This window comes from Rhizophagus irregularis, chromosome 24 (genome assembly GCF_026210795.1).
Source record: "Rhizophagus irregularis chromosome 24, complete sequence".
Taxonomy (NCBI): Eukaryota; Fungi; Glomeromycota; class Glomeromycetes; order Glomerales; family Glomeraceae; genus Rhizophagus; species Rhizophagus irregularis.
The window spans coordinates 1858906-1875440 of record NC_089452.1 but is presented as its reverse complement, the minus strand read 5'-3'; the positions used below and the strand labels follow the sequence as shown (position 1 = coordinate 1875440).

The 16535-nt window shown below is 24.6% G+C and overlaps 4 protein-coding genes across 4 annotated transcripts; 2 read left to right on the top strand and 2 right to left on the bottom strand.

Annotated features, from left to right (window-relative positions):
• Positions 1–255: 255 nt before the first annotated feature.
• OCT59_016117 (uncharacterized protein) lies at positions 256–1674 on the top strand (the record flags this gene model as incomplete). The annotated part of the gene is made up of 1 exon (XM_025332686.2): positions 256–1674. Exon 1 carries the CDS (start codon positions 262–264, stop codon positions 1672–1674), a length of 1413 nt encoding a protein of 470 aa, XP_025168774.1. The 5' UTR covers positions 256–261.
• Positions 1675–4496: 2822 nt separating this feature from the next.
• On the bottom strand, positions 4497–6092 carry OCT59_016116 (uncharacterized protein; the record flags this gene model as incomplete). Its single annotated transcript, XM_066132257.1, has 7 exons — positions 4497–4522; positions 4617–4739; positions 4832–4960; positions 5038–5328; positions 5764–5878; positions 5956–5972; positions 6041–6092. The coding sequence occupies 7 exons, from the start codon at positions 6090–6092 to the stop codon at positions 4497–4499; spliced, it is 753 nt and encodes a 250-aa protein (XP_066003260.1).
• A 6216-nt stretch (positions 6093–12308) lies between these two features.
• Positions 12309–12677, top strand: OCT59_016115 (uncharacterized protein; the record flags this gene model as incomplete). Its single annotated transcript, XM_066132256.1, has 1 exon — positions 12309–12677. One exon carries the CDS (start codon positions 12309–12311, stop codon positions 12675–12677), a length of 369 nt encoding a protein of 122 aa, XP_066003259.1.
• A 2809-nt stretch (positions 12678–15486) lies between these two features.
• Positions 15487–15687, bottom strand: OCT59_016114 (uncharacterized protein; the record flags this gene model as incomplete). Its single annotated transcript, XM_066132255.1, has 1 exon — positions 15487–15687. One exon carries the CDS (start codon positions 15685–15687, stop codon positions 15487–15489), a length of 201 nt encoding a protein of 66 aa, XP_066003258.1.
• Positions 15688–16535: the final 848 nt, after the last annotated feature.

The following is a 16535-nucleotide window of genomic DNA, read 5'->3' as shown; positions in this document are numbered from 1 at the left end:
TATAATAACAAAATAAATTTCACCTCCAATAAGTACACGTGATTATTTCAAATCACATGATCAAATCTATTTTTGTCTTTAATGTTTGTGGCAGGTTCCGTACAACAAGCCACAAATGATCAACGCTATAATAAACATAGCATAACGTTTAATATTCTTTTGTCGTACTTTTCCGGAGAATAAATGAATAAATTTTAATATATTACAAATTATTATTATTATTATTTTCCTTTTTATTTTATTATTAATAAAAAAAAAAAAATGTCAAAATTAAACAGAGATGTTTTTTATATGGTATTGCATGAATTACAAGATGATAAAAAAGCTCTTTATTCATGTCTTTTAGTTAATAAAACTTGGAGTGAAATAATTATTCCAATTTTGTGGAAAGATCCATGGAAATATTTAAAGAAAGGAAATGAAAAATCATTATTAAAAGTTATAACAACAAATTTATCATTAAATTCAACTTATAATATTATAAAAAATTCATATCAAAAACCTTTATTTGATTATATTAGTTATTGTAGACATTTAAATTTATATGAAATTAGGAGAATAATTAATACTATAAATGAAGATTCTGAAATGATAATTTTTAAAGATGAAATATTAGGAATTTTTATTAATGAAAATACAAAATATACTCATCTTTATATACCTTATCAATTTGATAATCAAATACATCTTATTCCTGGAGCAAAACATTGTTTTTCAGAACTTAAATTTCTTCGTTGTAATACAAGTATAAATGATAATGTTTTATCTGGATTAACAGAAATATGTAAATCAATTAAAGAATTGGAATTATTCATTAATGTACATAATAATAATTATGGTATCGTTAAATTAATAGAATCTCAAAAAAATTTATTTGATATTCGATTTATAACTTATTCTCAAAATATGGATGGAACATTTTGTAATATTCTTGAAAATTCATTGAATAAACATTCTAATACTATTCAATATTTTAAGATGACTACACCTCCTACCACAAATATACTTTCATCTCTTATAAATTTAAAAGAATTAGAATTAAATGGTAATAAAAATTGTAATTTGGAAGATTTGGGGAATTTATTTTTACCATTTTTACGTATATTAAGAGTTAGTAACATTCAAGTTGAATATTTAACAAATTTAATTAAGAATACAAATGGATATCTTATTGAAATAAAAATAGATAATATAAATCATGATGATATTAATAATAAAAAAATTATTAAGGCTATATATCAAAATTGTCCAAAATTAAAATATCTTAAATTATTACTTAAAAATAATAATATATTTGAATTAGAAAAATTATTAATTGAATGTCAAAATTTAAATGGATTATATATTCTTACTGATTATTATATAGATACTATATTTTATTGGAATGATTTATTTGAAATTTTAACTACTTCATCACCAAAAAGTTTATTTAAATTTAAATTTAATTTTAATTCTAGTAAACCAATTAAATTAGAATCATTAAAATTATTTTTTGATAATTGGAAAGGTAGAAATCCTATGTTATTACAATTAAGTAATAGTTATTATTGTATAAATAATGGTGATATGAAAAAATATATTGATCTAATTAAAAAATATAAAGTAGAAGGTATAGTTAAAAAATATAATAATGATTGGTATGGACGTACTTATAAAGATTTTGAATGGTTTTAAAAAAATTTTAGTTATTATTTTTTTATTAGGATTATGTAGACTATTAGTTTTTTTTTTTAGTATAAATAAAACATATAATATTGGGATTGTATATATGTATATGTTAAAATGAGTTTTTATCAGATATCTTAATAATATTTTCATTAAACTGACCATGTGATCAGTATTTTGGTACTGTAATCTATAAATTTCATATGTATTAAATTATTTTTACTTACTATAATTTCAGTAGTGATGTGTGCTGTCTGTGCATGTGCACGAACAATATGTCTATTTACCGCAATAATGGGAGCGTCCTAAAATAATATTTGCAAGTAGATTTAGATACTAAAATATCAGTACTGTAAAAAACTGTTCAAGAATTTACTTATGTCATATGAGTTCTTTCATTGGTATCCAATTAATTTTACGCAGTAATTATTAACAAATTATGACTCATTGTTTTAGCTACTTGCATACTTATTATTTTATAAAATCGTTCATTCAAAATACATGTTTCTGTCTTTTACTATTAAACGTTAATACTTTCTTCCTTTTTCCTTCTATCTCGTTCTTTCTCATTCCCTATTTCTTGTCCTTTCCCGTGTGTGTGTCTTCTCGTCCATTATATATATTATTCTATTACAAAAAGAAAGAAGAAAAAAGAAAAAAATCGTGATTGATGACTGTAAGATTCGAACTCACGCCTCTTTCGAGACCGCAACTTGACTGCGGCGCCTTAGACCGCTCGGCCAAGTCATCTATTTATGTAAATACATAAAATTTATTATATAAATAATTTCTTTCCATAATTAGATTGCACAATGCATGATTGTTTAATTTGATGATTTTATTCAATTTTATACTATGGTATCTTTAATAATTAGATTAGGAAAATATAGGAATTTAAAAAAGAATAATATTATAATTAAAGTATTAAGCTTTATAGACTTCACAATTAATATATTTTTATACTAATCTGTGTGTGTCTTTTCGTACATTATATATATTATTCTATTACAAAAAGAAAAAAAAAAAAGAAACAAATCGTGATTGATGACTGTAAGATTCGAACTCACGCCTCTTTCGAGACCGCAACTTGACTGCGGCGCCTTAGACCACTCGGCCAAGTCACCTATTTATGAAAATACATAAAATTTATAATATAAATAATTTCTTTCCATAATTAGATTGCACAATGCATGATTGTTTAATTTGATGATTTTATTAAATTTTTTACTATGGTATCTTTAATTAGATTAGGAAAATATAGAAATTTAAAAAAGAATAATATTATAATTAAAGTATTAAACTTTATAGATTTCACAATTAATATGTTTTTATACTAATAATAAATCAATATTACATTTTAACATTATCAGATCTTTTAACATTTTTTATTTTTTTTTCATTTTAATAACATTCCTTGCTTTTCTTTTTAAATCATCCAGCAATATACTATCAAATAATGGTTTTCAACAAATTAATAATAAAATTCTTTTCATTACTCTTATTATTTATTTAAACCAAACAGTATATTTCTAAATTTTTCAAATTAATAATCCTCATTATCATGATATTATCCCCAGTTTTTTAAGAAATAAATGAAAAAATTTTTTTTTGGTTAACGATTTAATAAAAAAAATATAATAATTTTATAATTGTAGCTTCTTAAATACAGACCTACTTAGCAAATTTTAAGAAGGTACATAAGTCAATTTGTTTACTTTATTAATTTATTAAATTGATTTCATATAAATACTGTATAACTAATAAATAATTTGATATTATCTGATTTTTAAGACTATCCATTTGATTTTGAATTATTGTGCAAAGTTTTTCTATAATAAAATTCTGAATGTCAGTTTTATTGCTTTTTGCATTTTTTTGCAAAATTAATTTATCCTTTTTTTTGGAAATAACATCCCAGAATTTGTTCTGAATTTTTTTTTGTCCAGATTTATCTGTTCAGAATTTGTCCAAAATTTTATATTAGACAAGTTCTGGACAAGTTCTGGACAACTTATGAACAAAGTTCAGATATGCCAAATTTTTAAGTATCAAATTTGTAGCAAAAAATAGGCATTTTTTTGGACATTTATTGTTTGTAGGGGTTAGGGATGGCAACGGTCGGTCACGGTCAGTTATCGGTCGGTCATAACCGGTTAAGGGTCTTTGACCGACCGACCATTTTGGCTGACCGTTTTTCTGACCGTTTAACCGACCGTTTAACCGATCACTTTTTTCTTTTTAACAAATTTTAATCAAGAAAAAACGTTAAAAAGTGTAATTTAATCAAAAAAAAAACGTTATTTAACTTTTTTTATTGATTAAATTCGTAAAAAAAGTGTTAAGTGAATAAATATGGCTAAATAATCGGTTAAATGGTCGGTTAAATGGTCAGTCAAACGGTCAGTCAAACCGGTCAGTTAAACGGTCAGTCAGAAGCCTTTGACTGACCGATATCGGTCACGGTCATAACTGGTCATGACTGGTTAATAACCGTGACTGTTGCCATCCCTAGTAGGGGTGTATGGCAAAATATTATTAATTTAAAGTTATAAAAAAGATTTATTTAAATTACAAACTAAGAAACTTGTAAAATATTACTACTCTAGCCTTAGTGTTTAAATAATTCTAAGTAAAATAAAAAAATAAAGAAATATAATACTTGGATGAGCTATAAAAAAAGGAATTATTTAAATTACAAACTAAGAAACTTATAAATATTTTACTACTCTAGTCTTAGTGTTTAAATAAATATAAAAATAAAATAAAAAACAATTTTTGCTGAATACATCACGTCAAATATCACTTAAAAAAATCTATGAATCTTCTAATAATTAGTTAGTTTCATCTGTTTCAATATCTAAATAATTAATAAATTAAAATTAATCCATATAAATAATTTGCAAAATTAGTTTTTTCTTTAGTACTATATTACATACAACATACCTAATTACTTGTATCTTTAATTATACAATCATCCAAATCTTCAGTTATAACAGTAGAAGAATAGCTTGCATGATAAGTTTGTGAATCTTCACTTTCAAGAATTTCATTCAACTTTTTACTATTATTCTCATCTGTTTTAACGATTAAATAAATAAATTAATTTCATATAAATAATTTGCAAGATTAATAAGATATAATTTTTTTTATATATCATAATACATACCTAATGACTCCAAATCCTTAATTATATAATCATCCAAATTTTCACTTACTAATGTTTCATTTACTTTCACACTAGCTTGTAAATCTTCGCTTTCAAGAATTTCATTCAAGTTTTCACTAGTATTTTCATCTAAATAATTAAGTAAATAAATTATCTTCACATAAATAATTTGCAAGATTAAATTTTATATGCACTATATTGTATACCTAATGACTTCAAATCTTTAATTAAATAATTATCCAAATTTTCACTTTCAAGAATTTCATTTAATTTTTTACTAGTAAAATCAAGTAAGCGACTTGTAAAACATGCTTTAGGATGAGATTTAGTAGCAAGCTGCCCAATTGGTGCATTTATAAATTCCATAATGTTGTTTTTTAATTCTTCATTAAATTCATTATTACGAGGACGGAAAATCCAACTAACAAAAGCATCTATTACTTCTGATGTAGATGGTCTTTTTAATGGATCTTCATTCCAACATTTTTTCATTAAATCTACATAACGTTGTGGAGTATTTTCAATAATTTCAGGACGTTCACCTTTACAAATACTTAAACTAAGATGAAGATCATGTGCTCTATTATTAAATGGTGGTATTCCTGATGTAAATTCCCACATAATCATAGCAAAACTATATATATCACTAGCTGGAGTATAAGGTTTGCCTCTTAAAACTTCAGGAGCCATAAATGGTATAACACCATAAATATCATACTTTTTCAAACCCGATTTTACAGGTTGGCATAATCCTAAATCACTAATATAAATTACACTCTCATTATGATTTAAAATATTGCCATCATGAAAATCACAATGAGTAAGCTTTTGATTATGTATCCTTTTAAGTCCAGAAATCATCTTATACAACATAAGTAATTTTTGATTCCAATTATTTTTGACTATTCTTGTTAAATTTTCTCTCAAATTACCTTTATTTGCATAATCCATTACTACCATATATTTTGAAGTATTTGGATCTTTTGTAAATCCATAAAATTCAATAATAGCAGAAGATGAAACTAAACACTTCATATGATATTCCCACTACAAAAGAATAATGATAATTTATTAATATAAATTATAAAAATAAAAAAATAATATATACTATCAATATGTCATACTTCTTTCAAAAATTCATCTAAATTTTCATTTAAATTCTTGTGACATTTAAGAATTACATCTCTATGTTTATAATTCTTTATTAACCAAGTAGCTTTGTATATAATGCCAAATCCTCCTTCATTAAGATATTCAACATTTTTAAATTTGTTATAAGGAATCCATCTTAATCTTTTTTTAAGAATAAAATCATCTATAATTGTATTTCCACTTTTCCCAAATCTATAAATTTAAATAATTAAAATTATATTATAGATTGTATTATAATTTACACTAAAATAATTATTACTTACTCTAAAATTTAAATAGAAATTATATAAGTCTTAGTTTTTTGATAAATACATATAATAACCTATAATTTACAACTTACCAACTAAAGAAATAGATATTTTAAATGAAAAAATTTAATTAAAAATAAATATTATACAAAATATATAACAATAGATACTTACAAACTAAATTATAATATTTTTTAAATAAAGATTTTATTAGTTTAAATTATATAAATAATGATAGAATTAAATAAATAACTTATAACTTACCAACTAAAAGAAATGACAAATAATTATTTAAATAAAAAAATTAGATAGTTTAAATTATATGTAAATATTATAAAAATAAGCAATTAAATAAATAACTTACTCTCTATATTATTTAATAAATTTTTTAAATAAAGAAATTAGATAGTTTATATTATATGTAAATATTATAATAATAAGCAATAATAGAATTAAATAAATAACTTACCAGCTATATTATTAAATAAAGAAATTAGATAGATTAAATTATATGTAAATATTATAACAATAAGCAATAATAGAATTAAATAAATAACCTACAATCTATTAAATAAATAAAGAAATTTGACAGTTTAAATTATATGTAAATATTATAACAATAAGCAATAATAGAATTAAATAAATAACTTACTCCCTATATTATATTTAATAATTTTTTAAATAAAGAAATTAGATAGTTTAAATTATATGTAAATATTATAATAATAAGTAATAATAGAATTAAATAAATAACCTATAACTTACCAACTAAAAGAAATTACAAATAATTTTTTAAATAAAGAAATTAGATAGTTTAAATTATATGTAAATATTATAACAAAAAGCAATAATTAAATAAATAACTTACGAACTATATTATATTTAATAATTTTTTAAATAAAAAAATTAGATAGTTTAAGTTATATGTAAATATTATAAAAATAAGCAATTAAATAAATAACTTACTCTCTATATTATTTAATAATTTTTTAAATAAAGAAATTAGATAGTTTATATTATATGTAAATATTATAACAATAAGCAATAATAGAATTAAATAAATAACTTATAACTTACGCTCTATTAAATAAATAAAGAAATTAGATAGTTTAAATTATATGTAAATATTATAATAATAAGTAATAATAGAATTAAATAAATAACTTATAACTTACGCTCTATTAAATAAATAAAGAAATTAGATAGTTTAAATTATATGTAAATATTATAATAATAAGTAATAATAGAATTAAATAAATAACTTATAACTTACGAACTAAAAGAAATTACAAATAATTTTTTAAATAAAGAAATTTGATAGTTTAAATTATATGTAAATATAAAATATTATAATAAAAAGCAATAATAGAATTAAAATAAATAACTTACGAGCTATATTATATTTAATAATTTTTTGAATAGAGAAATTAGATAGTTTAAATTGTATGTAAATATTATAATAAAAAGCAATAATAGAATTAAAATAAATAACTTACGAGCTATATTATATTTAATAATTTTTTAAATAAAATAATTAATTATATGTAAATATTATAACAATAAGTAATAATAGAATTAAGTAAATAACTTACAATCTATAAAATAATTTTTTAAATAAAGAAATTAGATAGTTTAAATTATATGTAAATATTATACAATAAGTAATAATAGAATTAAGTAAATAACTTACAATCTATAAAATAATTTTTTAAATAAAGAAATTAGATAGTTTAAATTATATGTAAATATTATAAAATAAGCAATAATAGAATTAAATAAATGACTTACTCCCTATATTATATTTAATAATTTTTTAAATAAAGAAATAAGATAGTTTAAAATATATGTAAATATTATAATAATAAGTAATAATAGAATTAAATAAATAACTTATAACTTACGATCTATTAAATAAATAAAGAAATTAGATAGTTTAAATTATATGTAAATATTATAACAATAAGCAATAATAGAATTAAATAAATAACTTATAACTTACGATCTATTAAATAAATAAAGAAATTAGATAGTTTAAATTATATGTAAATATTATAATAATAAGTAATAATAGAATTAAATAAATAACTTATAACTTACCAACTAAAAGAAATTACAAATAATTTTTTAAATAAAGAAATTAGATAGATTAAATTATATGTAAATATTATAACAATAAGCAATAATAGAATTAAAATAAATAACTTATAACTTACGATCTATTAATAAAAAAAATTAGATAGTTTAAATTATATATAAGTATTATAATAATAGAATTAAATAAATTACTTACTATCTATATTATTTAATAATTTTTTAAATAAAGTAATTCATTATATGTAAATATTATAACAATAAGTAATAATAGAATTAAATAATTAACTTATAACTTACTCCCTATATTATGTTTAATAATTTTTTAAATAAAGAAATAAGATAGTTTAAATTATATGTAAATATATAACAATAAGCAATAATAGAATTATATAAATAACTTACTATCTATATTATTTAATAATTTTTTAAATAAAGAAATTAGATAGTTTAAATTATATGTAAATATTATAATAATACGCAATAATAGAATTAAATAAATAACTTATAACTTACTAACTAAAAAAAATTACAAATAATTTTTTAAATAAAGAAATTAGATAGTTTAAATTATATGTAAATATTATAACAATAAGTAATAATAGAATTAAATAAATAACTTATAACTTACTCCCTATATTATATTTAATAATTTTTTAAATAAAGAAATTAGATAGTTTAAATTATATGTAAATATTATAACAAAAAGCAATAATAGAATAAATAAATAACTTGTAACTTACAATCTATTAAATAAAGAAATTAGATAGTTTAAATTATGTAAATATTATAACAATCAGCAATAATATAATTAAATAAATAACTTATAACTTACCAACTAAAAGAAATTATAAACCATTTTTTAAATAAGAAATTAGTTAGTTTAAATTATATAAATAATATAAATATAGATATCATATACAGTAACTTACACCCTGTATTATTATTAATTAATTATTAATTAGTTAGATATAAAAATAATATAAGAAAGTATTTACTGTAATAAATTATATATATTACTTACAATCTAGTTATTTAAATTAAGAATATAATTAGTTGAATTATATAAAATATTAAACAAATAAATATAGTATATGTATTGTAACTTACCATCTGTAATATAATTAATTATTAAATAGTTATTTAAATAAAGAATTTGATTATTTGAATGTTATAAAATAAATAAAGTAAAGACCTAAAGTGATAACTTACCAACTATAGTATTATTATCATTAGATGAATATTGAGTTACATGAAATATAATAAAATAATAAGTAATTCCATTATTATTCAATTATAAGATAACTTATTAACTTACGAGCTAAATTATTTACATAATATAGATAGTTAAAATTATATTTGTGTATTATATAAGGTAAATTATATATAGTATTTAAATTATTTACAAACAAAATTTAATATCAGCTTGTTCAATATACCTTTAGAAATCTCAGTGCTACTTGTTTCAAATTTTTCAATACTACTGGAAACTAGTTTTATTATATTGCAAATTTATTTAAAATTTTAGAATTCTAATTGTATTGCTATATATTATTATTACCTTTATTGTTACTACAAGCCATTATTATATAATTATATTAATATGCTCTTTAACTGAAAAAGATAATGTAAATATTTTTTTTATTTTTGCAAAATGCATTATGTACAAAGTGTTGATCATCACGAGTGTAAGCATTTGCATGTATGACAAACAAATTTTGCACAACCCGAATATCTGGAATGTATATCAATTATCAAGCCTTATTGTTGTATAGCAAAAATTATAAAACAGAAATTGGGAGGGAAACACTTTCTGACAATCATTCCATCCAAAAATTCAGCAAAAAGTAAAATACATTTAACAGAGGAGCTTACTGACAAAACACTTAATTGCCAATCCGCCACTCAATGATACAAAATTTTATATGAATGACGTTGATCGGCACATTTCAACTCTAATTTTATCCTACATAAGTCATGCTTAATGCAACCATAATTTACCAATTAATAATGACAAATGTGAATATGTCACAAAAAAAAATTTTTTTTCGTTTGCTATAAAATTTAAAGAGTTTACTTTGGGGAAAGTCAATATTCCAGCTCATATTTTAGGTAACTTTACACCAAGGTTTTTTTGTACTATTATATAATATATGTTATATTCTTGCTTATATTAACAAAATAATATTTAAAAAAAAATAAAATAAAAAATTTTTTTCTTTTTTTTTTGGCAATGTTTTAGTTTTACCAGTTATATAAAACTTTACCTAAGTAATGTAACACCTTTTTTAATGTATTTTTAGGGTATTTATATTACAACAAAACGTTTTCAAATTTGTGCAAACACCATTCAGAAGCAATAGTATTTAATATAAAAATGTCTGACGAGATTAATTATTGATCATTTTGTATCACTGAGTGGTGAATCAGCAATTAAAAATAAACACAAAAATGGAGTTAACGTACAATTTTACAGAATATAGGTATAGGTTTCTTAAGGAAAGTAAGGAATTATCACAGGTCGAAAAGTGAAAAATCAGGCACCAATCAGTCACCAATCAGGTAGCTGATTGGTGCCTGATTGGTGACCGATTGGTGCCTGATTGGCATTTTCGCCAAATACCGTCACCAATCAGGCAGTTTGCTAACTTTTGATCCATTAGAAAAGAATGAAATATAGCTCATTGGAATCGTCTTAACATGACGAATCTAATGGTAGTAAAATCTCATTTCTAGGATTAATACTTGATGAGAAATTAAGTAAAATATAAAAATAAAAATGTATCATTTATATTTTATTTAATTTTTTATTAACTATTAATCCTAGAAATGCGATTTTACTACCATTAGATTCGTCTTGCTGAGACGATTCCAATGAGCTATATTTCATTCTTTTCTGATCACTGGATCAAAAGTTAGCAAACTGCCTGATTGGTAACGGTATTTGGCGAAAATGCCAATCAGGCACCAATCAGTCACCAATCAGGTACCTGTGACTGATTGATGCCTGATTTTTCATTTTTCGACCTGTGTATTTTAGGCTAGCTCCAAAGTTTCAGAGTTTACAAGGAAGAGAACTTTGAGTGGCAGTGAGCTTAATAGAGTGGAAGATACATTTCTGGAGTTGATAAGACAAGAGGTCATGCACAAAAAAATAAGTATAAAAGACATAATATTAAAGTGTGCTGGTATGTCTTATGAAGTCTATAGAGAAGAAATGAAAAGACTTTCAAGAGAAGTTTTGGAACTTTGATGTTGGCTGCAGGAGAAGCAGCAGCAAAACAGAGAAATGTCACATGATGTGATTAAAAAGTTAAAGAGACTGAAAAGAGAGAACAAATAATATTGGAGAAAATGAGAAAATTAGAAAAGTATCTCAAGAAGTTGAATCAATGAGGTTGGAGCTTAAAAAGGCAAAGTCAGGTGCCAAAAATTACAATAAAGAGGAAAGGCACAAATAGACAAAAAGGTGTGACTGAAATTCTGGTTGATCAACTGCCAATCGAAAAAATTGAGACGTCATTGTACAAGGAGACATACTTGTGTATGACATTCCAGCATGGTGTAAAGAGGATCAAATTATCAAGGTTTTTAAAATCTTGGGTCTAGTCAGAAAGATTTCTATCAAGAATCAGTTCAAGTATAAATCGGCTAAGATTTTGATGCACTACTTAAAGCTGAAGCAAGATAAGGCAGAATGGAAAAGTAGGCATAGTATAAATTTGATGATGGATGATAAAATGTATTGGTTCCGTTGGTTTCCAGCTTCCATGAAATTATCAGAAATTAGGGACAGGTTCAAGTTTGTGGCCTATAAAGAGATTAAGGAAGATTTGAGAACCACCTTGGACATGGATATTTTAGAGTATTATAAATATCAAGGATGGTTTTACACTAAAATTATTTTTATCAAAGGAAAAAAATTTATATATGCTTATTTTGCTAATCAGGATAAGTTAGAATAAGCTGTAGTTAATAGTTTAGGTATGGGATTACACGATGTCTGGATTATTCCACAAAAGAAAAAAAATTTTAATACTTTTATTTCAAGTGGGAGCGTAAATCCAGATCACTTGACAGAAAATGTTGATGTTGGAACATCTTCAAGTAAAGAAAGTAATGAGGGGAGTGGTTCTACTCTTAAATACATGGAAAAAGATGTGAAGGCGATTGTGGCAAGGGCAATTGAAGAACAGATCAAGGAGAAAGAAATGATTAAAGAAAATGTTAATCAAAGTGTAAGAGAAGTATGCAAAATGATGGGTTTGAAATTAGGTGACATTGATTTCAGTATTAGTGATGTAAATAAAGATAGACAAACGGAAGTTTTGTTCAAAGAAATACAAAAAAGCTAATGCTAAGGAAAAAATTTCAAGTTCTTCAACGGTAATGACGAGTGTGGATGAGGAAGAAATAGTAGAATTAGTGAATAGATATAGAAAGGGTGCGTTACCAGCTCGTAGTTTAGAAAAAGGGTTGGGGTGCTTGATGTGATTAAGGATTTAAGGAAGGAAAAAAAGACTGGAGAGGTGCCAGTTTCCAAAGAGGAGGTGGAGTTATATAATAAGGTAAATCAAGCTTGTTCATGACGTTTATCACCAGAAATTAAAAAAGAAGAAATTTCAGTTGATGAAAAAGTTGGACATAAGCGATATAACAAGGAAGAGTTGAGTAGAGGGTAGTTAGTAGTAATGGTACTGACGCAGAAAGTGGATTAGAAACAACGCTTACAGCAGTGGCGAAAAAAGATAAATCCGCTCAAAGAGGGAAAAGTAAAAAAAGTGGAAAATCGAAGAAAAAGAATAAGAAGGGGAGGCAACTTTGTTAGTGAAGTATCTACTGTTAATGATGGTAAGTATTAGCGTAGATTTTAATTAAAAATATCAAATTAAAATTATAAATAGCTAGTACTGTGGGTAATTTGTAGTTAGTTTAATTTTAGTTTATTTTCGTTTTCATTAATTGTTTCTTTTAGGGTAGATACTTTATTAGCAGATGCATGTCGTCTAAATTGTAACAAATTACTTCGTAATAATTGTTATAATATTAATAAAGTTAAAAAAAAAATAAAAATAAAAATAAAACAGAAATTTTCTTAATACTTAAGGTTAACATTAACTGTTGTTACTGCATATTTACCAATTTAATCAATTTGCAATAAACAGATTCGGGTCAAAATGTTTCAAAAATTTCATAAATTTTATCAATTAATGGCTTGTCGTTTATAATTGTTATTCCATAAGTATCAATGAATAACCGAAATATTCACCGATACCTTGGGGTCCCGAAGTGAGGGGAGCATTGGTGCATATGGAGTATTTATTAGATATCCATGGAATAACAGGCTTATCTCGGTGTATGACAAATACACCGATGGATTTCTACTGGTGGAGTAATTTACAAAAAAATCCATCGGTGTTTCCATAGATGAAATCTTGCGAGAAGATTAGAATAGGATAGGTGGCAAGAGTTACACAAAAAAATTCGATGTCTTTATGCAATAAAAATCCGAAATATGAACATTTTTTTACCAATATGCGCACATAAGTTAAAAAAATATAAGTCCGATAAGATTAAAACTTTATTAATGATTTTTCAGATACTGTACAATAGCGAATCAGAAAGTGATAGAGGTAGCAAGAGAAACATTATGATGCTATCAAAGAGGGAGAGAATACACAGATCCTAGGCCATTTAATGCGGGTGCCACATCACGCTTATTTCTTTGCTCTCTCACATTTCCAGTAATATCTATAGCTAATAAAATTATTCCTCTATCTATATGCTACGTTAATATGATTACATCACAAAAATCTGATCAACGGATTCACTTAAAATTATAATAAAACGCTACAAATATACAAAGATCTTTCATGTAGGATGCGATTTATTTTATCCAAGTGGGACTTTAGGTCTCACTTTTTTATTCACCATACATCTCTATTTCACGCTTGATACTATATATAGCCTTTTCGGCCGAATTCTTTATTGATGTAGTAAATAATTACATGATTCAGTTTGTAATGGCCCGTCAGCAAAACTTGCAAGAAAAATTTTTATTAATACATGCGAAAAATATCAATACAAAGCTGGGGACTGTGCCTATGATCCATGACGACTTTCCCTATGCTAATGCCCTAATTTCTGAAATATTAACTCAAGACACGTCCTAATTATCTATTTTGACTCGCTTTCCATCACCTAATGATGATTTTTGCTGATTAAAAACCCACTAACCCATTTGATTTGCCCATATAATTTCTCGATAGGTCTGACTAGTTCATCGCGAAATAATGATGGGTAGTTGATAGGTAGAGGTGTAGGAGTAGGCGAACACAAAAAACTTCGACCTCTCATCACTATTATCATTCCCATCTCCAATACCATTTTGAACTTTCGTTATTACCCAGTCAACTCTTGAAATATCAAATAAAAGAGTTAGTAATAATCGCTGTGATTTTGATCTAGTAGTAATTCAGGTCATTTTTCGAATTTGTTTTACAAGCACACCCGTTGAGACATTGCATCTTCATACAAATCAGCATCATCATAAGTACGTTTTTGCGATTGCATTGTAAAGATGCATGTGCTTGGACAGTGCTCTGGGCAACACCTTGGTTAATATCTTCTCGTTTTGCTTCAGTTACAGAAATAATTGTGTCACCCATTTTGATCACTCAATGGGTCCTTTCCATGACTTCCGGAGACTTCATACTGGGGATAAACCTTTACAGTAACATCAAAGATGGACGTCACGTTATATATAATCGCGGAAACGCGCTAGTGATGGTGGGATGCCTTATGCATTCTTAAAAATTCCTCAATCACACTGTTCCTGATCTCTTCTGGAGCTGATGAACTTCCAATCTCAATACATGGTAATTGATCATAGCCATCAGCCTTCAAACCGAAAAGAAACTTCATCTTGGGGAAAGTGTACTAAGAGAAAGGTTGTTGCGCTATAAAACAGCCAAAGGCGCCATGCATAAATTAACGGATCAGACAATTGATGGAATTGACACATGAAATATCCTAAATACATTATTGCTATATTGCTAGTACTTACACATATACACAACTATTTCCAGATCCACCTTGGGTTAGTAGTCCAAATAATGCTCAATAAACCCTCGTTAGAAGAAAATTGAATAACTTTACGCTCTGTCACAATCTCCACCATACCGTTGCATTCTGGGAACTTGAACTTATCTGGTCTAATTTCTTACGCATTTTACCTGTTGAAATCTTTCTCTTCAAGCCAGCGCCACTTATTACACGACCTATTACGATATGCTCATTTTTTGTCCTATCTGGAAACATTAAATATTCACAAAGCTTCTTCTTAAAACCTTCCAACGTCTCCATTTCTTGGGTCACTGACCACTGAAACTTTTTACATTACGCCCATACGTTGCGGTGCAGTGAAATTCTTTCGTTTAAACAGGATGCTGTGCGATTATATTTATGTGTTCGTCGGCTGGTTGATAGGGAAAATGTTTGCTAACTTTCGAAAGTGAAGGCAATTCCACACCTTCAAGTTCGTCCTTAACATTGACATTAATTTTTGTATTATTTTTTTTTTTAAAAAAAAAAAGAAAAAAAATTTTATTGACAAGGTTAAGTTTTTTGTTTTCTTCTTCGAGGGAAATGACGACCTTTCATAGCTTAATGTCATTAGGGGAAACGTTCTCAAACTTAGGGTGAGGCTTTTCCTTGATAGCTTCCCTGAAAAAATTAACCGCTTCCGTCTTATTGACTTTTACGATGAAAGCATTTTCATAAGGGTTCTAACTTCTAAGGGTAAAGCCGGAGTGAGATAAAATTTATTCTGGGAAGCGTTAATATAAAGTTTTTATGTCGCACAGGCTGACAGGCATTGCATTATTTCATGTGACTTTCTTCCACAGATAAAAAAAATTCTAATTAGTAAATTTTTTTGACTATAAATTTTACTGTTAGAATGTGATTTTTTTTTACCGTCAAAAAGTTATATTTTGCTTGATTTGTATTAAATTCATTAAAAATGAATGGTTTTATTTTTATTAGGCGCAAAAGATCCTATCCCAATAAAATTTTTAATTCGATAATATAAGGAACGGATCGACTTTTTTTTACAGGACTATTTATATGTTTTTTTAACTTTCAAGTATCAACAACTAAATTACAAATACATGAACAAACTCTGATGATTTTAATGAGAACAGAAAAATAAA